General features: G+C 39.1%; 1 protein-coding gene across 3 annotated transcripts in view; it reads right to left on the reverse strand.

Moving 5' to 3' along the window:
- Positions 1-3,468: 3,468 nt before the first annotated feature.
- The window catches only part of SRFBP1 (serum response factor binding protein 1), a 77,218-nt gene continuing 55,409 nt past the window's right edge, over positions 3,469-25,277 (reverse strand). For all 3 annotated transcript variants that reach the window (XM_038170642.2, XM_038170641.2, XM_027446394.3), the window contains 4 exons: positions 8,003-8,084; positions 5,558-6,305; positions 5,109-5,146; positions 3,469-4,338 (listed from right to left, as the gene is read on the reverse strand). In XM_038170642.2, the coding sequence (XP_038026570.2) occupies positions 4,151-4,338; positions 5,109-5,146; positions 5,558-6,305; positions 8,003-8,084 (1,056 nt within the window). In that variant the 3' untranslated portion in view covers positions 3,469-4,150. The remainder of the gene's footprint in view (positions 4,339-5,108; positions 5,147-5,557; positions 6,306-8,002; positions 8,085-25,277) is intronic.

The following is a 25,277-nucleotide window of genomic DNA, read 5'->3' on the forward strand; positions in this document are numbered from 1 at the left end:
GTTTAAAATTTACGGTGACAGAAGGAAAACAGCCACCAAAACTTCAGCCTTGTAAATGGGAAAGCAGACTTCAGGCTGCTCAGGGAACTAGTCAGCAAGGTCCCCTGGGAAACTGCTTTTGAAGGCATTGGCGTCCATCAGTGCTGGTCTCTAAGCACTGCCTCCTAAAAGCACAAGATCAGGCAAATCCTAAATATCGGAAGTCAGGCAGGCAGGGCAGAAGGCCAGCCTGGCTGCCCAGGGATCTTTTACTGGAACTTAGGTGAAAAAAGAAAGTGTATGGCTGCTGGAAGGAGGGTCAGGCGATGAGGAAGGAATACAGGGATGCTGTTAGTGTTTGTAGGGAGAAAATTTGTGTGGTCAAAGCCCAACTAGAGCTGGCCTTTTCTGTGGGAGACAATAAAAAAGTGTTTTTTTTTTTTTTTTTTTTTTTTTTTTTAAGATATGTGAACAGAAAAAGGAGAACCAAAGAAAACAGGTCTTCTACTTGATGGGGAAGGTCTCCTCACACACAATGACAAAGGCAAAGCAGAGAAGTTTAATACCTTCTTCGCCTCTGTCTTCAACACTCATGATGGGCTTTGGGACCCAGGGTGTCCTGAGCTAGAGGACCATGACAGTGGGAATGATAAACTCCCAACCAACCCTGAACGTGTGCAGGATTTGCTGCTCCACCTGGATCCAAACAAGTCTATGGGTCCAGATGGGATTCATCCCAGGGTGCTTAAAGAGCTGGCGGACGTCATTGCAGGACCTCTCAATTATTTTTCAATCTGGAAATTTTCAATCTGGGAATCTGGAGAGGTCCCAGTAGACTGGAAGCTGGCAAATATTGTGCCAATTTTCAAGAAGGGTAAGAAAAGAAGACCCTAGCAATTACAAGCCTGTCAGTGTCACGTCGGTGCCTGGTAAAATTATGGAGAAGATGATCATTGAAGTTACTGAAGCACACCTGGGGGTCAATGCAGTCATTGGTCCCAGCCAACATAGGTTCATGAGGGGTAGGTCCTGCCTAACAAATTTGATTTCCTTTTATGATAAGATCACCCATCTAGCTGACCAAGGGAAACCAACTGATGTGATATTTTTGGACTTCAGCAAGGCTTTTGACATGGTTTCCCATAGGATTCTACTGGACAAAATGTCCAGCGTACAACTTAACAAAAACATCATACGATGGGTGCGCAATTGACTGACAGGCAGGGCTCAAAGAGTTGTGGTAAATGGGGCCACATCTGGCTGGCAGATGGTCACTAGTAGGGTCCCTCAAGGCTCCATTTTAGGGCCAGTCCTCTTCAATGACTTTATAAATGATTTGGAAGTAGGACTAGAAGGTGTTTTGAGCAAATTTGCTGATGACACCAAACTTGGAGGAGTTGTGAACTTGTATGAGGGTGGAAGGGCCTTGCAGAGACCTGGACAGATTGGAGAGCAGGGCAGTCACCAGTCACATGAAGTTTAACAAAGGCAAGTGCCAGGTCCTGCACCTGGGACCGGGCAACCCTGGCTTTACGTACAGACTGTGCGATGAGATGCTGGAGAGCAGCCCCACAGAGAGGGATCTGGGGGTTGTGGTTGACAGCAAGTTGAATATGAGCCAGCAGTGTGCCCTGGCAGCCAGGAGGGCCAACCATAACCTGGGGTGCATCAAGCACAGCATTGCTAGTTGGTTGAGGGAGGTGATTGTCCTGCTCTAGTCTGCACTGGTGTGGCCTCACCTCGAGTACTGTGTGCAGTTCTGGGCACCACAGTACAAAAAGGACATGAAACTGTTGGAGAGTGTCCAGAGGAGGGCGACGAAGATGGTAAAGGGCCTAGAGGGGAAGACCTATGAGGAGCGGCTGAGGGCACTGGGCCTGTTCAGCCTGGAGAAGAGGAGGCTGAGGGGGAACCTCATCACGGTCTACAAGTTTCTTGTGAGGGGGAGTGGAGGGGCAGGCACTGACCTATTCTTCATAATCAGCAGTGATAGGATCTGTGGGAACAGTGTTAAGCTGAGGCAGGGTAAGTTTAGGCTGGACATCAGGAAGAGGTTCTTCACTGAGAGGGTGGTTGCACACTGGCACAGGCTCCCCAGTGAAGTGGTCACTGCACCAAGCCTGTCTGAATTTAAGAAGCAATCGGACTGTGCACTTAGTCACATGGTCTAAACTTTTGGGCAGACCTGTGCAGTGCCAGGAGTTGGACTTGATGATCCTCACGGGTCCCTTCCAACTCGGGATATTCTATGATTCTGTGACTATTGACTTCAGTACTGAACCATGGGGACACCACTAGTTACCTGTCTTCCAGTTGTATGGGCTTTCTCCTGATCAAAGCCTTTGGAGCTCAGCAGTTTAGCCAGTTTTTAATTTATCACACTTTCCATTTACCTCGTCCATATTACCTCACTTTATCTATAAGGATATTAAGGAAGAGTGCATCAAAAGTCTTACTAAAGTAGAGATAAGCAACATCCATTCAGATAATATCCAGATGTTAGGATAAGCAACCTTTCCCTAAAATCCACCCTTTCTATGATAAGTAGCATTGAAAGGGTGAATTAATTGTTCATTGTGCCTTCTAATACAGGAGTTGAGAACATTTAATAAACCCTGTAAGTCATGGCTTAAGACACAGAAAAAGAGATTGTTTTTTCTTAGAGTAAAATACATAGGAAGGACTTCTACAATGTAAGAGATTAGAGGCTGCACAAGTTCACATGGATTTTACAGTAGACAAACTTGCAGAAGAGAAATTCATTAAGAATTATCAAACACAATAAATTACCATATCTTAGTAAGTCCCTGAGCTGTAAAACTGCAAGTTGGGTGAATGTTTGGATAATGTAGCACTGCCTGCTTCCTCTATCTCTATACTTAAAGCATGCCTTTTTTGATTACTGTTGTAGATGCTAGGCTAGATGGCCCTTTGATGTGATACCAGGTTATTCTCAGGCATTAAAAAATGCCACAGGACTTGTACAGTACATCATCTCCCACCCATAGTAGTCATTTATCAAGTTTCTGGATTAACTTGCTACAAGATTATGAAAGATAACTATATTTAAATAAACATCACCATTAAAGATTAACTATACATTCAGAACTTGTTCCAATTAAGCAGTAGGAAAAGACCCTGAAGAAAAATACTGTGAAGATTTTATCTCATATCCCAATCAAAAGAACTCCAAAATTGAGAATGCCACTTAAAAGCCAAATGTTTCTTAGTCTGCCAAGACTAAGGCTTTCAGTTTTTCAGCATTCTATGAGAAATAACTAAATATATTTGTCTAACACTACCTTTTTATATACATTCGATTTGCTTAAATATCAGCTGTATCAAATACTAAGGATGACTTCTAATTGTACAAATGGAAGACAGACATAGTGAACCACCCAGTTACAACCTCCAGGACAGGAATGTTAAAGACACTTTTTTTCAGTTTTTCAGACCAGCCATGTAATCAAGAAATGACAAAGATTGCAATTTAACAGGCCAATATTTTATTGCTATCTGGAAATTTTGGTATCACGTGCATTACAGAGTGGATTTTTGAGACACCTGATACATCCATGAATTTGAAAAGTCTATTCATGTTTAAGAGATCTTTTCTTGTCACCCAAGATGTATTTGATAATATAGTCCTAAGATTAGCACTTCAAAAGAGGCATTTTATATTCTCACCTCTCACCTGAAATACAAGCCCTCAAGCAGTCAGAAGTACATTTTTACAAAAACAATGCTCCAGAGAGTCTGTACTACTCCTACACAGCACAAAGGGTGTTCCTAGCCCATTCAGTCACATTAGGATGTATTTCATACATGGTGGCATTATGTAACAGGACTTATAAACCAACTCCATATGCCTATACCTTAGTCAACAGACAGCACGCTCAGTAAATGAAGCAATCTAATGACAATGCTTTTTTATAGACTGCAAAGGACAAGGAAGGTTTAGTAAAAATAATTTATAAAGACACCTAAACGTGACTTAAAAATGCATGAATTTTGAGACATGTAAAATTTTATCTCAGTAAAGATTTCTAGTCTGATTTCCATCCTTATCACAGAGAAAAAGTGTTCAAACAATGGTTGTTACTTCATAAGAAAGTACCACAGGATGCAAATTTACAAGAATCATATTTTAAAATCCCAATTTATATACAGTCTAGTCATCAAATTTAATCTTTTTTCCTTGGAATGCTGTAATTTGAGATATCTGTTCCCGACGTCTCTTGCTTGCTTCCCATGAAGGATGAAGAGGCTGCTCCAAACACGGTTTCTTACTGTCGCATTTAAGACCCGAACCTTTTGCAAATGGTTGCTTTTTGAGCTGTGGTTCCTTTTTGAAAAGAGCTGTGAGAGAAGTACAACATGAAACATTAAGTACAGCACAAACCTTCATAAAAATGTGCTAAAACTACTTTGAGATTACAGACATTTTCAAGAATTTATTAATGAGCCATGGGGAATACATACACCTGAATGCTCACAAGCAAGATTTTCTCATCTTGCAGCCCAGTAAATTGTCACTTGGTAGACTGCATATAGTTAAAATTTATTATTACCGACCACACTGAAAATTTGTGCAAATATTCAGCGCAATCTCAACTTTTTCTTCACAATAAATCAATCAGGAATTACACAATAAAACTCAGTAGGACTGAAATGATACCCTTGACTTGAAGAATTCCAAAATGGAAACACATACTATAAATGGAATAAAATATTGAAGAAGTTAAATAATTACTCACAAGGTAAACTATGTGTTAAACACCATAATACCATCTGATTGTACTTACCATTACCTGGGCACAGGTAGCATTAACTGCTCAGTGTAAACACAGACAGAAAAGCATTTTCCTGTGTAAACTACTACGTACTGTGTACATTTTCCTATGTACTACTTTAAGTATTTTTAATAATCAAAGATAGGACAAAACAAACAACATCCAGAAATAAAAATGAAAGCTAAAAAAAATGACAATTTTAACAATTTAAAACAAAAAAAAATAATGTTACAATTGTTAAAATACATGCCACAATTAAGACTAGCATAATTTGACTGCAGAGACAAGAAAATCTCAAGATGTTTTTATTTCTACAACTTAATCAGTAATACATACCTGTTCTTCTGTTTTGGAGAGGCTGGTCTTTAGTATTTCTAAAAACAAAAACATAATTAATGACTTTTTAAGAAACTTGTAAGATGATAAACACAAATAAAGAATCATCATCACCAAAACACTCGTGCAATGACATTTCAAGCATAACAGTAAAAACCACATATAGTTTTTCCTCTTTGTTAATAAACGACTAAAACCAGAAGTATTCCACACTGATTTGATTTGCATGCCATACTAGTTAGGAATGCTAAATGTAAATCAGTGCCTGTATGAATATGAAAAATACTTTAAGTATCAATAAAGCACAAGAAGACATAAGAGTAGTTTAGGCAAAAAAAGCTGTAATGGGCTGAAATTCTTGTTTAGTAACAGCTACTAAAAATCAGAAAAATTTACATTACTGGGAAGGAGGGAGGAAATGAATTGCAAAGCAACAGGAATAGGTTTACCTTCCTCTGTTTTGGGATTTCTGATTGGAGGTAGTAGATAAAGAACTGCAGAACACTGATTCTAGCTTCTTTACTTTTGTACTGGACTTTTCTTCTTCTACGATCATATCTTGCACTGTCCCAGATCCTGTGTTCTTTTCTTTGTTCAGTATATTTTCTTGAGGCTTATTCTTATCTTTTACTAAAGAAAGATCACTAGCTGCCGTTATTTTTTTCTTTCTTTTTACTTTGCCAATGAAGAAATCATCACTGCTATCACTGTCAGAATCTGATGTCTGGTTATAAAACCTCTCTTCAGTACTATCATCAAAGTACTCCTCTTCACTATTTTGTTCCAGGTCACTACCACCACTAATTGTTTTTTTCTTTGCAGTTAATTTGTTCATTTTCATATTTTCTTTCCTTTTTTTATTGCCAAGTTTCTCTCCAGTTTTATTCTGAGTGAATTGTGGCCTTTCCACTGTCTTAAATGAAAACTCTTTTGGACTGCATGTTCTCTCCATTTCCATAATTTTCTGTTCAGATTCACTGTCACTGAGTTCTTCAGCCCCTCCGTTAGTCTGTATTTTCATGTCCATTTTTGTTTTGGGTTCACATCCTTGCTTTTTTTGATCTGGTTTAAGTACTCGTTCATCCAAACTGCTAATGCAATGTTGTCCTGATTTAGGCTGTGCTTCTGGTGTACCCTTTTTTGCAGGACTGGCTTTGTTTGGGTCCTGTCTTGCATCCTTAAACGCTTTTACAGCAGCTATAAGAGGGGAAGAAGAAAGGTCATTTGTTGCAGCTACGTAAGTTAAGCATGTAAGTTATTTTAATAAAATAAAACATTTTTTCAAGTTAAATTTATTGTATTGAGTAAACATTATTTGAACATCTTTATCAATCTTTAACTGAACACGTGAGACAAATAATGTCTTAGGCTACAGCACAAACAAGTGAGGAAAACCAACTAATATGCTGTTTTTGAAACTAGGTTTAACTGTGAACTCATCTTCAGCTTACAGTCATGTTTTTTAATTGTTTGGGATGTTATTTTGCATGTAAAAACTGCAAATAAATATTAATTTCATTGGATATAATTAAAAGGGTAGTTGACGTGGTCTGTTATTAATGAAATAATTCCGTGTTGTTATTACTAGGACTTGACCCTTTTTAACATTGTTTTTAGTTCGAAAATTTGAGTTTAAAGAGCACAGGAGGTATTCCGAAGAACCAGGAAAGATTCCATAGGGAATCTATAGGCAGTTTACCAGGAAGTCTAAGGGAGTAACTGGCAAAACCTTTTAGCTACCTTTGAAATCCCAGCTGAAATGCTCCTTTTACCTTTGTATCTGCTTGTTAGTATTCTGCCAGTTCAGTCTTATTTTATTTAGATTGTCAATTACATCTATTCAATTTTTGGAATTCCATTAAGAGCCCTGTTTGTACTATACTTTGTATCTTACATGTCAAGTGATGTCCTGTCACGTACAAGCCCATTTGAGACAGCATACACAACTACAAGGTTGTGACACTTCACAGAATCACAGAATCACAGAATTTCTAGGTTGGAAGAGACCTCGAGTTCATCGAGTCCAACCTCTAACCTAACACTAACAGTCCCCACTAAACCATATCCCTAAGCTCTACATCTAAACGTCTTTTAAAGACTTCCAGGGATGGTGACTCCACCACCTCCCTGGGCAGCCTGTTCCAGTGTCTAACAACCCTTTCAGTAAAGAAGTTCTTCCTAACATCTAACCTAAAACTCCCCTGGCGTAACTTTAGCCCATTCCCCCTTGTCCTGTCACCAGGCACGTGGGAGAACAGGCCAACCCCCACCTCACTACAGCCTCCTTTAAGGTATCTGTAGAGAGCGATAAGGTCGCCCCTGAGCCTCCTCTTCTCCAGGCTGAACAAGCCCAGCTCCTTCAGCCGCTCCTCGTAGGACTTGTTCTCCAGGCCCCTCACCAGCTTCGTCACCCTTCTCTGGACCCGCTCAAGCACCTCGATGTCCTTCTTGTAGCGAGGGGCCCAAAACTGAACACAGTACTCGAGGTGCGGCCTCACCAGAGCCGAGTACAGGGGGACGATCACCTCCCTAGCCCTGCTGGTCACAGTGTTTCTGATACAAGCCAGGATGCCGTTGGACTTCTTGGCCACCTGAGCACACTGCTGGCTCATATTCAGCCGACTGTCCACCATCACTCCCAGGTCCTTCTCTGCCTGGCAGCTCTCCAACCACTCATCTCCCAGACTGTAGCTCTGCTTGGGGTTATTGCGCCCCAGGTGCAGGACCCGGCACTTGGCCTTGTTGAACTTGCTCCACTGCAACTAGTTGAGGTAGCTATAGGTGCTGACACACTTTTCTTTTTATACTGTTTGTTCATATCAGGAATTAACATGAACAAGGGAACACATCTTCAAGCTACTAAGTCTCATGCAAGTTAATACACCGTGTCATACCTTTAAGTTCAGCAATTTTGTGTTTCAAGAGGGGGTGTGTTGCAAGTCTTGCAATGGCTCGCTCACTTGCAGTAGCCTTTGGCTATACAAAATAAAAGACATGAACAGAATAATTAATACTTACAGAATATGTCATGCTAAAATGCATACTAACGTGATTCTGGACTATTGAACAAAAAGAGAAAAAGCTTAAGACATTATAACATTTGAGGATTTCTCAGTTTTCTTGTATTACTGTAATTCTAAACGAGGAAAAATCTGGCTGCACAGATTGACAGAAACATAACAGACAATTCTGCAATTTCTCAGCTACCAAAGAAGCATAACACGATTTTTATTTTAGAGGTACCAACCACATATTTCAGACCTAATGCATGGATATTATATTTTCTGTTTCTGATACACGTAAAGCAAATTCATGAACCCTGTGAAAAAATAACACTGTATTGGTCGGAGCCATTCTGCATGACAGAATAGAGCAGCCTGCAGGAGGTACAGGGCAGAAGCCTTTAAAGTTGGCAAAATCACAAAACAGATATTGAAGGAAGATACATTAAAAGTATTTGATAGGCAAGGTCTAACCTGATCTTAGAGTCAAACAACCCTGAATTTGATATGGTAGAATAACAGACCTACATTGACAGATTCAAAGATTGAGTACTATCTTAGTGTCTTAATGCTTTAATATGATGAAAAAGTAGAGAGGTAGGAGAAGCTAATTCCACTTCTGACTTCCTCTTTTATAGGCTGGAATTCACAAGTATTAGCTATCATATTTTCAGGCCCTTCTTATTGCTTGGCTTTGGCTTACAAAACAAAATAAGAAGTACCTGAGACTTTTTCAGGAATAGCGTGTTTTTTTCCTAATGCCTGGAGTAGAATTTATGAGAAAGGATAAAAGACACACCTTTCTCCCTTCCTCTTAGTGGTACTGTAATGGGTATACTATTAAATTGCTGTAACCCATGAATTGAGCTGTATGTTACAGGGATTACTACCTCAACCAGTGGATGATGAGCCTTATAAAGAGCTGGGCGTGTGCCCAGTGACCCAACCTGGGCTGGCTTTAGTGCCCAACAACTCAGCACAACCTGCTGCTTCTGCCTCTCCTGGCCTGAGTAACCACTGTAAGAAATGGAGCCCAAGTCACAGGCTGAATTAACTCAGTGAACAGTTAATGGAGGTGCTTCACAGACTAAGGGAATGACAACCTCTGTATATAGACAGGGAATGAGGGTAGTCGATAAGGATAATATAATAATGAATAATATATAATGAATGAGTCCTGAATAACTCATGACTGAGCATGATGGAAATGGTATGGAGGAAGGGATGGAGATTGTACCGGGTCTGTCCTGGGATGAAGTCCACGTTCTTCATTATCAGCCACACTGGTGCTATGCTTTGCATTTGTGACTAAATCAGAGCTGGTAACACAGCAGTGTTTTCGTTACTGCTGAGTGGTGCTTGCACAGCATCAGGGCCTGCTCTATTTCTCTCTCAAGAGAAATGCACGTGATGTTGGGAAGGAAATACAGCTGGGACAGCTGACACAAATTGACCAAAAGTATATTCCATTTCACATTAAGTCATGCTCCGCAATAAAAGCTCAAGAAAAGGAGGAAGAGGAAGGATGTTTGCTGCTACTGCATTTGTCATCCCAAGAATTGTTACCTGTGATGAAGCCCAGCTTTATCAGATGTGGCTAAACATGTGCCTGTCACTGGGAAGTAATGAATGAATCCCTCATTTTGCTTTGCTTGCACACACAATTTTGCTTCACTTAAAAAACTGTCTGTATCTCAACCCACTTGTTTTTTTCACTTTTGTTCTTCCCAATCTATCCCCACCCTGCTGGGCAGGAGGAGTGGAAGAGTGATCAAGCAGCTGGGGGGTGCTTAGTGCTTAGGGTGCTTAGTCTGGTCAAGCCACCAGACATACAAACAATACCTAAAAGATCACAAATGCACGTTTGAAGTATTTGGTTTCTTTGACGTAACAGCGTTGAGTAGGGAATCCTGCTAGGTTGCAGGCACATTTTCTTCCAGCAGTCATGCCACTTAAAATTAACAGTTGTGTATTCATAGGGTAGAGATAAAGGGATACTTATACCAACCACGAGGTTGGTATAAGGAGGGTCAGTTTCTGTGCTTTAGGTCTGAAGAAAACAGCAAATCCTGAAATTTGGAATCTGACATGTCCCTGCTAAGTTTCTCAATATAACAAGACACCACAGCTACAGCAAAGCCAGTACTTCCAAATGCAAAAACATTTAACTGGTTTGCAAAATGTAAATTCTGTTCCTCAAACAATGCAAAGCAAATCCAATTTGCTGTAGTTGTATAGATTATAAAGTGCATGCTGGATATGTCAGTTCATATTTTATGTTTGAGTTGTGCAGAGCATCTGGGAATTCTAGTACTTTCCTTTCTCTTCAAGTCTCTGCTATTACAGCATTATTGCTTCAGATCAAGAAAAACTGGAAAAATATTTCTCACATAGACTGTCTACAGCATTACAAACACTGGCCGGAGAGGATGGGTCAGAAGATGAGTCCACTTCCAAGGGCCACAGACTGGCTTAATCTCAGGCTAGTCTAGCTCTGAGAACTTGGAGTCTGGATTTTTGATTCCCATGTGACAGTGCTGTATGCTGCCACCAGATTCCTGGGACAGCAAGCTCACATTTCTGAAGATCAAACAGTATTTTCTTTGGAGATTTTTCTATAGCTGGAAAATGTATTTCTGAACTTAATTAATACACTTTTTCCCTCAGCTACTTCCTGTGGGTTTTGAAAGAATATACCATGAAGTTCAGAAAGCAGCAGCAGCTTCTGTGCAACATCTGGTGTCCTTTAATTCAAATATTTATAGAAAGAGTTTAAGCATATACATGCCAATTCATATGGAATAACCACATTTTTTCCTTATAGCTAAATGCTTCACAAATGCTACTCACACTGACAGACAGCAGCCAACAAACATACAATATGACATTAACATTCTCAAAAAAATCCCATTTTTCTATTTTTTGGCACATCCAATGCTCGATTTATTTTTCCTCAAGTATTATCCAGTATTCTCCTCAAGTATTCTCCATAAAGCCTTGGCAGAAAATAAAACTTAACAGAAAAATGCCAACTGTATCTATAGCAAGAACACTCCCACCCTCCACCTTCCCCCAGTATGTTTATTTACACAGATGCTGGAAATGTAAATATTTACTTTCATAAGTTCCTGCTACTTCCTGTACTATTTTGCACTATTCATTTTTTTTCATGCAATAATTTCCTAATGTTTTTCATAGGAATGCTCTGCCTCATTCAATTTGCAACTGAGGCACTGCAAAAAGAACAATGCAACTCAGCACTGCATGATCATACTTTTCAGCAATGGGCTGTATGCTACCTGCAGAAGAACCAGAAAGCTAGAGACTCATCACATGTTTTATCTTGGTAAATGATTCATTATTTCATCATACATATACATATTCATGTATAGCATTAAAGACATTTATTATCACTGTTGTGTTTCACTAAACTCCATAGGAACATTTGACAGAATTAACTGCATCAATCATTGTGCCTTTCAGATCTTAAAATTAAAAAGAGAAACTTGCATTCCTTATCCTAAATAGCAGATGTGGACAGACGCACAAATCTCAAAACATAACTTGTTAGTTATAGCAAATAAAGTAATGTGTGCATAACTCATATGTACAAATACAGAAGGACCCCCCACACAGGGGAGACAAACTTCGTAAAATGTGGCAACGATTGAGAAAAGTATGGACATTAGAAGCTTGTTAAAATAAAAACAGATTCACGCTTCAAGTTTTGAGATGTGCTGGACAGGGGTCAGAAGTACGGAATGACTCTGAGGGCTGGCAGCACCATGTAAAAAAAAACAACTGTGGTATGGAAATATCATGCAGAATTTGGGTGTGCAGTACTTGCCTCATACCATGCAGGAGATAAAGTGAGAACAAGAAAGACTTGCTAGAGATGGGATTTGCTGCCATTACTTGCTACATGACAGTAGGGCTTCTGGAAGAATTTAACAGCAGAAATGTGAGATTAATTTGGGAACATGAAGTGGAGACCTCTGACCATTGCTTCATCCTTATTACTCATCCTGTTCAACTTTTCTTTAGGTTTTACCCTCTGTGCTACAATTATAACCAATAATAGGGAACAAAGAGGTCATACTTCTTTTATTCCTCAGTTGGGTTCTGTACAAGAAGGGACTGCCTTGCTACAGATAGCCTAACCATGACTACTACTAGAGGACTACCAACAAGAATTTCAGCTGGGTCAAAGGACAGTGCTGCCAAACAGGCAATGCTTGGTGGCCCTCCACCTGTCACTGCACATGATTTCTTATAATACTCACATGGACACAGTCAGAAAACCTATCAATGAGCACACAGTATACAGTACATCGCTAAACCTACAGCACAAAAGTAACTTAGAAACATGTCATATTGATGTTTCTATAATAACTGGCAGTACAGTCTAAAGTGCAACATCAGCCTGATTTCAAAAGAAAACAAGAAAGAAATTAAAACAAACCAAACCAAACCAACCAACCAAGCAAACAAAAAAAATAAGTTAAAAAAAAAAAAGACAAGAGAATGCTAACCAGGTTAAGCATAAAAAAATCCCAAATTCTGGGCCAAAAGAAGATGTCATTGTAATACCCTTTGTAGCAGATTAGTAGAAGAGCTCTCTCTCTGCTAAAAACAACAGAAAACCTCTTAATCCACATATTGTTCCCAGAGCTCTAACTAGCTACAGCTGTCTTTCACAACAGCAGGAGGAATGCAGTTAATGTGGAGTCACAGGGTGTCTGAAGGTGCTAGATGATGGCTGCCATCCAAGTCCATCCCATGACCTCATACTGCTTTGGAAAAAGATCATTGAGAAAAGTTACTTTCTGACTGTGAAATGCTGTCAGTTCTCCCCCTTCCTTTATGTCTGCAGGACATATGGTACGTGTCTTGTGGCCATCAGATCAACTGAAGATAGTGGTATGAGAACCAACTGGTTATTGATCACACTTGGGGCAGCGGTGCTGCCCTACAGCTCCTGAGGTTGTTTGGCTGTGTCCTGTCTTCATAGTGGGAAGATGGATCAGATAGAGGATGTAACAAACAGGTCTTTGTTGGGCATAGCAAGAGTTTAAAAGAGTGACTCTTCTAAATACAGAAACAACAGCAAGCATCACACAGTATGCACAGGACAGAAACATCAGCACTGTTTCAAATTCTGCACTGGAAATAGATAACCAGAAATTGTTGGATTTTATTCAATTTTTACTCAGTTTTTACTCAAGTCTTCCTGTTTTTCCATCTAAGTTCAAAATGATGGTACAGCTATCATTAGAGAAGTAGCTCTATGAGCTTAGTATTCAGGCAAGTGAGAAATTCTTATGGCAATTAATTCTGTATGGATTTCAGGAAATCACGCTAGTTTATTTTTTTTTAAAACTGTAATATATGTATAATTTTTAAAATGGGTTGAAAATTTTCCAGTTGAAGGTAAAATGTATGTCTTAACATATCTAAAGCCTTTGTAAAAACCTCGGTATGACAATGTCTTGAAATAGAAAAACAGGACAAAAATTGAACAATTTCTCATAAACCACCAAAATACACAGTAACCCCGAAGTCCCCTTTGACTACCTGTTTATTCTTCCTAAGACTTGTCACAATTTATGTTGGCTTGCCTCATTTTCTGTTACTGCCATAATTCAACCATGAAAATATATGAAAAATTATTTTACTTCTCTTGTAAGCACAAGGATGTTGTAAGGAGTTGAATACTCATGGCAACAAACTGCACAAACCTTTTGGTCACCGCAGAACTATGCACAATGCAAATCAGAGGTGTGGAAAACCCAGCTGATCTTGCACTGATGGCAGTAGCACTGTCTATCACCCGAACATTGACTTCTACGGACTTCTGAATCCAGCTTCAGGAAGAAGCATCAAAACCTTCTAAATACTGCTGATCTGCTTACATTCCTCTAACTTAACTTGTATGCCTGGATCAAAGTTATTCTCCCTCCCGCAATCCATTCACTTTATTTACCCTCAAATCAACATCCAATTTAGCTTGTTTTGTCTCTTATCGAAAAGAAGTACAGAGCATAAACCTGTTTCTATCATTCTACCTCTTCATTTAAAATATGAGTTTCCAAAGATGCCAAAAACTCAAACAAAATAGGACTTCCTGCTGTTCTTTGCTGTATGCATGATGAAAAAATACCTACAGTCCATGCATTTAACAATGTTTAAAGGCACTTTAAGAACAAGTGTTTCAAGATCAACTTTATTTGGAATACAAAAGAGTCCTCTGGATTAACCTGTCACAACTAATTTAGTCAACCATACAACTGTGAGGTAAATGCTTACTTTTCAGGTTGGGAATTGGTCAAAAAGAAAGAGTGTTTCATCACAAACTACCACAGTGCTCTACAGCAGAGCTTGGAATAAAACCCAGACCTGGCCAAGTCCAAATCATTTATTCAATCTACTGCTAATTCTTTCCTTCTTCTCTTTATGAATAAAATAGCTCCTATGATTGTTTCAATAAAGAAACGTCAGGGCAAGAAATCCAGAATAAAACAGGCATGGATTCCTAATTATCTCCTCATGGTGAACAGGGTAAACCCTACATGTAAGCTGAAAGAGCAAGATTGTGGGGAAACTCAAATGCTGCTTGCTCTTCACCTCTTGCAGGGCCAGGAAGAAGATGTCTATAATACCATCAATCTGTCCTCCCACGCAAACAATTAACACATTTTTTGAAGAAAAAAGTCAATTTCTTAAGATTGTGAAAGAGGTCACAAAGCTAGCATTGTGTCAGCTCCTCCTTCCCCTCTCTAAATTGCAGCAGTTCAACCTATTGTTAGTTAGTCTACCCCAGTGAAACCTCCGCTGACTTTCAACAAAGCCTAGAATCATGCTGAACATTATTTTATGCTGTGGACAAATGTGTGCATGATGTCGACAAACCTTCATTAGAAAGCAGCTGGAAAGACTGCTAACAAAGACTTCTTATATTTTTAATTGAAATATACTAAATGAATACAAAATTACATGAAGTGTACATACGGTACAATTAACCAGTATTAAGTATTTATAATTCTGACTTATATCAATTTAAAGTCAAGTACGTAAGACTACAGCATAAAGACTACATGGTTTTCCTGCAGCTTTTGGAATAAAATATATGCATTTTGTATATTTTTGTATGTGAACATTGAAGCACTACATCAGTACAAAGTATTTGAGTTTTGCCAAACTGAATAAAAAAATAAAAAATATTGGCACATAGCACAGTAAAATAGATGCCACAGGAGAAGGAAAAAAAATCAGGCAAAAGACAATGATAATGAGAAACTAAAGTGGAAAGCAAAATATGAAGAAATAGAAACCCTGAAGCAAAAAATGTACTTTTCAGGGGGAACAGGAACAAAATGTGTCTTGGATAACAGGCAGTAGCTCTGAACAATACAAAGAGAAAGGTCTTTGCTACAAAATTCACACCGACTTCTTCAGAGAATATATTGACATTTAGAGTGAAGTTCATATATAAATTAATTTGACAAGTATTCCATATCAGATCTGAAACCACAACTGATTTTTCCAAGCATGTGAAGTATCCTGAAAAGTCGACTAATTGTTTGCTTGCAATTGGCCACCTAGAATGAGAGTCTAGAGGCTCAAAATAGGCAGTCTACTAACTCCAAATGGAGAGGTAGCTGGCCAGTCTCAAAACGAAATTTGAAACAAGTGCTATTTGGGAAAACAAAATAAATTAATAAATAAAAGCTTACTTACACTTGCTTGCTTGTTATAGAAAAGACAACAGAAACACAAAGTAGACCAGCAATACTCAGACATGCATCTGAGTTCCCAAGATCCAACTGTGCATCATGGGCATGTCCAAAGACTCAAAGAGTGGAAGCAGATGGGAGCAAACAAATTGGCAGCGTACAAGGATGAGCTCTATGTTACTAGAACTGCTTAATGGGCCAAGAAGCTCACAGTACTCAACCTTGGATGATCCTGTTAAGCTTCAGAATTGAGATATCCACCCGTCTCCTGACAAAATCAGTTTGGAGACAGAACTCTGTACAGAACTTTTAGGGATGTAATCCTGAGATGTCCTTACAATATTCTGCTGCAAGGCAGATGCTCAAACCTCAAAGCATATCTTGTCAGCTGGAGCCTGATAAAGCGGCACATACAAGAGTTTATAACAAAGAACCACTGGGGAAAGTAGACACAGTTCAGATCTTAAAACTTTTAAAACAGATGCAAAGCTTCAAAACTAACAGTTGAAAACAAGCTCTGACTTAATCGTGTATATTTCAAATCACAGGCAGTTAAAAGAATTATCTCTGAAAAAAACCAACACAAAACAAAAACAAACAAACAAACAAACAAATAAAACCCTACACCATTCTGCTCACACCTACGCAAGCATTAAAACCAGGGAATTTGCTGATATACAACTAAAGACTTGTCAGGTCAGCATCCTCAGATAAAACTTCAAGAGAGAGATGTGTTTACGTTCAGAGCACCGCTGCAGAACCTACGATGGCCAGGGATCTGGGGGCACAGAGGACTTACAGACTTCACAAATCCTGCACACACTAACCAGGGGTAGGCCATATTAGAATATGCTATTCAAAACAAGACAGAGTTTCTTGGCATCTCACATTGCAATTTTTGTGCACAATTGAAAACAGATTTCTTTTAATCTATATGTTTTTCAGCCACTTTCTGAAAAAGACAATGGAAACACAAATTCAGTTCACTGAAAAACTATTAAACATCTGAGATAAACATACTGATTCCTTGGCACCAAAATACAGATTTTCCATCATTAAGTCTATTGAGGGAGTATATGCATTTGAAACTCACTCTAATCATAAACACATGTCAGATATATATAGAAGCCCTGCTGTTACTTAAGAATATCATCAGATGATGAATGTAAAATTAATGGAAAACCTGAACGGTCACATTTTCTAGCAGGTAGTTCACCATATGGTGCACAGATTAACCACCTTTATGCTCAGAGGCTCTCAGGCATCTTCTGGGCCATTACATTACTGTTACTTTGGCATGCAGAGTGTTCCTGAAGTGCAATCACTCAACCCTTTCAATCATCACACAATTATTGGTATTGGAAAACCAAGAAAAACTACACCATCATCCTTCAAATGTAATGCTGTTACACTTTCAGTAAGTAACTGGTTACATCACATTTCCCATACATTCTCTTACTCCATAATCTTGCCATAGAGGGGCAATATGCTCTAAACCTATGCTCTCATTTTACCTAACCAAGACTTTTAAATGTACCTACATTCACTGACATCTGAAGAGACAAGTTGTTTCCTTAAACAGAATTCCAATAACTCAAGAAAGACTTATTTTTCCAATTATACAGGCAGGTATTAAAACTTTCAAGCAATAATGTCTTCAGGATTTTTGATATGGTTTTCCAGTGTTACAGCCTCATACTGAGCTTAAAGAATCTGAAATTTCATAACTTTTTTTTTTTTTTTTTTTAAAAACATTTTTTTGTAACTGTTAATTCCTTAGTTTTAAATTGCAAGACTTTAAAAATGACCTGGATAGGAAGGAGGGAACAAGTAGGAACGGTTTTGCATTTTATTTCTCTATGATATATAACAAGGAACTGATAGTTTCATATACACAAATAAAAAGAGCAAAGGACAGCAGCAGCTGTTTTTCATTTTTAGAAATATCAGAAATGTCATTTATTCTATTCTAATTTTGTAACACAATTCTGGGTTACACCACAAAGCATATATATAGAAAGAACTTTTTCAATTTGAAATAGGTTAGTAGCTGTCAGTCTTTAATGTAATCATACTTGTTTTTTAAATAGCATCAAACTCATCTTAACACAGTAGGTTCTGTAAGCAACAGGAACAATGGAAGATGACAACTCATGTACGTTCCACCTCACATCTTCTCTTCTTGCACACCCTCTGTGGTGTTTTTCAAAACAAGATAAAGAGGTGATGAACTGTGGCCACCTTTCCCTCCCCACTGATTTGGGTTTCTCACTCCTACTCAGGTAAGAGCTGTCACACAGAGGAATAACCTGTTGGAACTATGAGCTTCTAAAATCATGTCAGGTAATCTCGGTTGAAATTGATCGGTGGGTGCCAGTGTTTAGAACAGACTGACGGCCAGACAGGGCTTCCTCATCTGGTGGAACGCATCCTCCTCCCTGCCCCTTCATGTGGATGAAGTTGAAAAAATTATTACCTTCCCTATGGCTACATAAAGGATGCAATTTAGAGACTGTCTTTAGTAACCAAATCATACTGGAAGGAGGCCCCTTCCAACCCAAGCCATTCTATGATCTCTATGACAGAATCACAGATTCGTTTGGGCTGAAAGGGACCTACAAGACCGTATTGTTCCAGCCCCTCTGCCATGGGCAGGGACACCTCCTGCCAGCCCAGGTTGCCCAAGGCCCCATCCAGCCTGGCCTTGAACACCTCCAGGGATGGGGCATCCACAGCTTCTCTGGGCAGCCTGTGCCAGGGCCTCACCACCCTCTGGGTGAAGAATTTCTTCCTAATATCTAATACAAATCTATGCTTTTTAAGTTTAAAGATGTTCTTCTTTGTCCTATCATCACACTTCCTGACAAAGAGTCTCTCCCCAGCTTTCCTGTAGGCCCCCTTTAGGTACTGGAAGGCCAGTATAAGGTCTCCCTGGAATCTTCTCTTCTTCAGGCTGGACAATCATAGCTCTCTCAGCCTTTATTTGTAGGAGAGGTGCTCCAGGCCTTTGATGATCTTCATGGCCGTCCTCTGGACTCACTTCAACATGCCCATATCCTTCTCGTGCTGGGGCCCCAGAGCTGAACATTGTGCTCCAGGTGGGGTCTCACAAGAGCAGAGCAGAGGAGGAGAATCCCCGCCCTCACACCCTGCTGGCCACTCTGCTTTTTGGTGCAGCCCAGGGCACAGTTGGCTTTCTGGGCTGCAAGCACCCGTTGACAGCTCATGTCAAGCTTCTCATCCACCATCATGCCCAGGCCCTTCTCCTCTGGGCTGCTCTCAATCCATTCTCTGCCCAGCCTGTATCTGTGCTTAGGACTGCCTTGACCCAGGTGCAGGACCTTGTGCTCAGCCTTGTTCAACTTCATGAGGTTCACCCAGGCCCACCTCTCATCCATGTCTCTCTGGATGGCATCTCTTCCTGCCAGCACGTCAACCACAGCACACAGCTCGGTGGCATTGGCAAACCTGCTGAGGGTGCACTCAATCCCACTGTCCATGCCACTGACAAAGGTGTTCAACAGTGCCCGTCCTAATACCAGCTGCTGAGGAACACCACTCGTCACTGATCTCCACCTGGACATTGAGCTGTTGACTGCAGCTCTCTGAGTGCGACCATCCAGCCAATTCCTTACCCACCAAGTGGTCCATCCATCAAATCCATGTCTCTCCAATCTAGAGACAAGGATATAATGTGGCACTGTGTCAAATGCTTTACACAGGTTGAGGTAGATGACATAACCTGCTGTTCCCCTACCCACCAATGCTGTAACCCTGTCAGAGAAGGCCTCCACATTTGTCAGGCACCATCTGCCCTTAGTGTATCCATGTTGGCTGTCACCCTTCACCTCCTTTTTTCCATGTGCCTTAGTAGTTTCCAGAAGGATCTGCTCTATGATCCTGCCAGACCCAGAACTAATGAATTAAATAGATGAATTAAAGGTAACTGAAATGTCTCACTATTACTAGCGGTCTTAAATTTGTAGTTTCTATAACCTAGTTTATGGTTTTCTATTTGCAATCATCATTCTAAGTGTAAGTTGTAGGACATTACTAGTACCAAACTTTTATTACAGTTGTAACTTCCATTTTCAGGACTTCTTAGTGCTTCTGTTTTCCTGTTACATTTTTATGCTATTACACTAAAAACAATTATTCACAACACAGTTCTACTCTCATGCATGTACAGACTGCCCCATCATCCCTGTAAAGACAGCACCTTTCATTAATAACCTTAAAGACTTCAAGGAGGATATCCATTAAATATGTGATGACAAAAAAAGGGAAACATTATTCCCATTTTTAAGAAGGGTAGAAAGGAGGACCCAGGGAACTACAGACCGGTGATCCTCACCTCTGTGGCTGGGAAGACCATGAAACAGGTCATCCTGGAAGCAATGACAAGGCACGTGCAAGACAAGGTGATCTGAGACAGCCAGCACAGCTTCACCAAGGACAAGTCGTGCCTGACCACTCTGGTGGCCTTCTATGATAGACTGACTGCCTCAGTTAACAAGGGATGATCAACCAATGTCATCTGCTTGGAATTCTGCAAAGCCATTGACATGGTCCCAACACAGGTTCAACAAGTCCAGGTGCAAGGTGCTGCACCTGGGCACGAACACAGACTGGGAGAACTCACTGAGAGCAGTCCTGCAGAGAAGGACCTGGGGGTTCTGGTGGACAGAAAGCTGAAATAGTTGAAATGAACTTATTCCAATCTAAAGAAAGGACATCAATTTTGATATTGAGCTTAACTAAGGACAGGAATACATTTTAACAGATCCTTGGCTTAGTGATTTAAAACCTGACAGGAGACAGCCTTTTCATGTCAGAGATACATGTGCTACCCCCATGAAAAGCTGTCAAAGCTGCTAGTAGTGTATTTCAACACTGAACTTTAAAAGTATTCTTTCGAGGATGGACAGATGCAGGCTGTAACTAAACTGAGATCACCGCATATGCTACTCTGGTGCTGAAGATGATTTTAAGTTCAGTCTTGCCTAAATCTTTGCTCACAAATAGTGACCATACTGAGGCACACGGGTGGCAGCCCAAGAATGGAGAAGGATTTGTCAGAAAATTGACAGACTTCTTAATACTTTTTATACGTTTTATTCTGACATAGAACTTCAGTTGCAGCTGCAGTGATGGGTTCTAGACTAAAGTTTCATGGACTGCACAAAGGATACACATGCAGCTTAGCATATCTTTTGTTTTTATGTATACACATATGCTCATATGTTATTTATATGTATAAAAGACATGCTAAACAGCTCACAGTTCAAATGATCAATTTTGGAAGACGAGAAGCCTTCAGGAAAAAAAAAAAAAGCCAACCAACCAACAATCAGTCACACAGAGAAAGTATTTACGCCTGAATGTGATATTCATCGCTGAATGCAAAATTCTTCACTTCATCAGTAGTGTTAGAAAGACCACAGACATTCCTGTTAAAGTTAACATCTGGTGTTTGACATGGAAAATTCGCAGGAAACAGTGGTTTCATACATTCAGTTTAACTTCCATTCAAACAGAATCAAAATACTCAAGACAAAAGGAATCCAACACTGCAACACTGATTCCCAGCATTAATCCAATCCTATTAGTCCGTGTTACAGGAAATTGTGCTACAAAATCAATGCAACACGTTTCCAAAAACATGTATCATGCTGACAGATGCAACCATTACATAAAGAAAAGCATATCTAGTGTCTGATATGCAAATCATTGTCTTTACTTCCATACTGAAAGGAAAGGAACTCAACACGATGTCTTATCATGTGGGGATTCTGTGAAAAGTATTTTTTACTACTCTCATAATAAACACTGCTGGGGCAGGGAAACATCATTGTACATACAAGGTAATACATATTCATTCTGATGCAAATTTAAATAAGGGTAACAAATCTGGGCACATAAATCTGTTTTGACAGTAATGTTCCCAATCATTGTTACAAACAATGAAAAAGGAGATGGATATTATTAAGAGTACTGACAGACGATCATTAAAGATCATAAACATATTATAATTATGCACTGAGTATCTATACATAATTCCTAATTTAAGGAGAGTATCAACAACCTGAATTTAGGTTAAAAAAAAATCATGGGCCCCACAAGAAAAGCAGCTGTTCTACCCAACATTTCTAAAATCAGGCCACAAAACAGCTCAGTGCAAAGACGTAATGATAAGCGCGTGTATTGTACAAAGCTGATGGACTGTAACCCCACTATTACACAAAAGACTGATTCATACAGTAGTTCTTTCCCTATGGTCTATGGATTGCAAAAAAAATATTTTCATAAGCAAAGAATGTTAAAAATCCACATAAGTAATTATCTAGTTATGCTGCAACATAACTACTAAAGGTACTAGCAACAGAAACAGAAGTTTTATATCAATAATAGAATCTATCCTAATCAGAATGTTTTTGTAGCCAGGAGAATTCTTCAGGGGGGCCTTGGAAGGGAGGGAAGGCAGGGGATTGTGGAAAAATCCCCCAAAGCCCAAACGAAAGACAGCAACTATTCTCTGCTTGATCCAAAGCCTTTGAAGTTAATGGAAAGTCTTCAATTAAACTGCAAGGGACTTTGCATCAGGCTCCTTTTATGATTTAATGTATTTCCTCAGATTAAATCCACAGAGAATACTGAGTGTTCTTTTTTTTTTTTTTTTTTCTCTTTAATATATTTTCCATTAGAAAGTACATTTTCAAAATAAAGTAAAGCCAGAATCACAAAGTGTACATTTAGGAACGTCAACTAAAATAGAAACCATTATGGTTTTCAAAGTTAGAAAATACAGATACCAGCATTTCTCCTTGGATGCTGCTGTTTAATCAAAATTGTGTGATTCAAAAACACCATCTTCCTTTCTTTCCCCATTATAAAATTAAAAAGTACTAGAAGTATCAAATATAAAATTTCCTTAATAAATTTACATTTTAAAAAACAAGTTTATTCGTAAGAGTAAATATTATGTTTGTGTAACCATGTCTTGTTCATGTCTTCTGACCTAAGACTTCCAGTTAGTGCTATACTCTGGGGAACCTGATGCTCCAAATAATTGCTTACTGAGTGTGATACTCAAATGCCTCAAAGTTGGCATCCTTTCACAAAATGCTTTTAACAAACTATTGGTGTGAAATGCATTTTCATTGTAAATATATGAAGAACGACTTAAAGCAACACAAGCTCTGTGACTACCCTATCCTTGCTCTTTTTTTTTTTTTTTGCTTGTTGATGACAGAGTTGTGAATATAAGAAGTTCAAATAATAGTTTAAAAAGAAGGATATGAATCTCAGAATTGCTATTTTAATATTGCGATGTAAACGGTTTCTTTGAAATAAATAATGGTGATACACCATCAGTCCTGTAACTTTATCCTTTGCTCCTTTCAGTTCTTTTTGCCCATACACCTTTCTATCTTGTTCTCATACTCTTCTTGCTCGACTTCTTCAGTCCTGCACTTGCAATCCAGTGAGTTCATGGAGGAGCTTGGTAGGTGGAGTAGTCTCTTCTCAAGTGTGAAGTAACAGTATTTTCATTTGATAAATTACAGAAAATCTTTTATTATTGCTGTTAATATTTTAGCTAGTTCTTAAATCCCAGATTTGTATGAGCCATGGATATTAATTTCACTCACCCCCAAAATAACCCCCAGAACTGTAGCATAAAAACCTTTAAGCATCCATTAAAAACTGACGGACCTAAAGCTAAACAGCACTAATGTCATCCCTCCAAAATCATATGCTAAGTACAGCTGTTCTCAAAAATCTTAGTGTGCACCAGGCTGCACGGTCAAATCCTGGCACGTATCTGCCTATGGCCATGCATAAGCTGCCTGAGATCCTGTTCCTAAAGCCTTAGAATTCCATCTAAATTCCAAACAAGACAAAGCTGGTCGCTGAACACGAAGCAATCCAAAATAAGCTGACCAGGCCTTACATTAACAAAAAAGCTTCTAAGGCCTAGTAATGGATTACATTTCTGGACTAGAAGAAATTTCTCAACATCCCTGGAAATTGCAGCAAGCTTTTCAGTAATGCTGAGATGCAGAAGAATATGCCATGGCACCAAGCTTTGGTGATCATTATAAACTTCAAGTTTGCTGCACAGAATCCTCTTTTCAGACAAGCATCTGCATACTTCAGACATGAGAAGACTGGAGGAGAAGGTGAAAATACAGGATTTAGTAGGAAAAGGTGGTTCCAAGGACCACACATGAGAGCTCAGTGCAGAAAAGAAAACCTCTGTTACTAATGTTATGTATCTAGGAGCAAAAAACAGAGGACATACATTTATCATCTGCAGATTGACCTGCCTACTAAGATACTAATCATGTGCTCAGTTTAAGCTGCCATAGTAATGTATACTGGTGCTCCATTCTTTACTAAAGGAAAAGTTCATCAGGTCCTTTGCATTTTCAATTTCACGTTTTCCCCTAAAAATCTGAAAGTTAATGAATTTTGAAGCATGTAGATTATTTAGGAAAAAATAAGAATATTTTGATTTAAGGCAGTATGACATTTCAGATCTTTGCCTGGAGAAGAGAGTTCCATTATGCTGCCGTAGGATTCTGTAATTCTCACTGTTTAAAACACAGCATTTTTTTTTTTTTCATGTTCTATATACCAAGTTTGTACTGGAAATAAAACTAAGTGAGGTGCTACAAGAAGTTAGTATCTGTTATCAGTACGGGAAACAAAAGTAACTGGAGTTACGATGAAGGTGCTCATAGATGGACTACTGTCCTCTTTTTTTGGAGAAACAACACAGATGATGTCTCTAATACCACAAAAATATGATTGCATATTAACTTATCTATCCAGACTATCTTAACCTATCTAACTTACCTCGAAACTATGTTAACAGTAGATAATGGTTATGGCCCTTGCTAGCTCCTAAATCAGTTCCCTACTTGTAATGAAGAACTTTTTTTACGATTAGCTTTTGATTTATACTTCTGGAGTGCTGGAGCACACCACTAAGAAACCAAGCCTACCATATCAGTTCAGGGACACATGCTATAAAGAACAGTTCAAAATGTATCCCAGTTGGAAGGCAAGTTAAAAGAAAAAAAAAAATAGACAACAGAACTGGCACGTTTTTCAATTTTAATGACTAGCAAAAACATTCATTGCTGACAGTACACAACTGCATACAAAAAGTGCACAAAACTCATTCAAAACCTAGAAAATAGCTTTCATTTTTCAACAGCTGTATCTAAGCACCAACTATATACAGTTGAAGTCACATGGCAACATTTATTACAATCTTTACAACAGACTTTATCACCTGTTAACAGTAATGGTGCCAGCTGCAGCAATATTAAAAACGGGCTTTGAAAGTTTCATCAGAGGTGCACAAATGACTGCTCACCCACTGCTTCCTGTCTTACATTAACATGGCCAGCCCTATGACATTTTTA

Source organism: Anas platyrhynchos, chromosome Z, assembly GCF_047663525.1.
Source record: "Anas platyrhynchos isolate ZD024472 breed Pekin duck chromosome Z, IASCAAS_PekinDuck_T2T, whole genome shotgun sequence".
In the NCBI taxonomy this organism is placed as follows: Eukaryota; Metazoa; Chordata; class Aves; order Anseriformes; family Anatidae; genus Anas; species Anas platyrhynchos.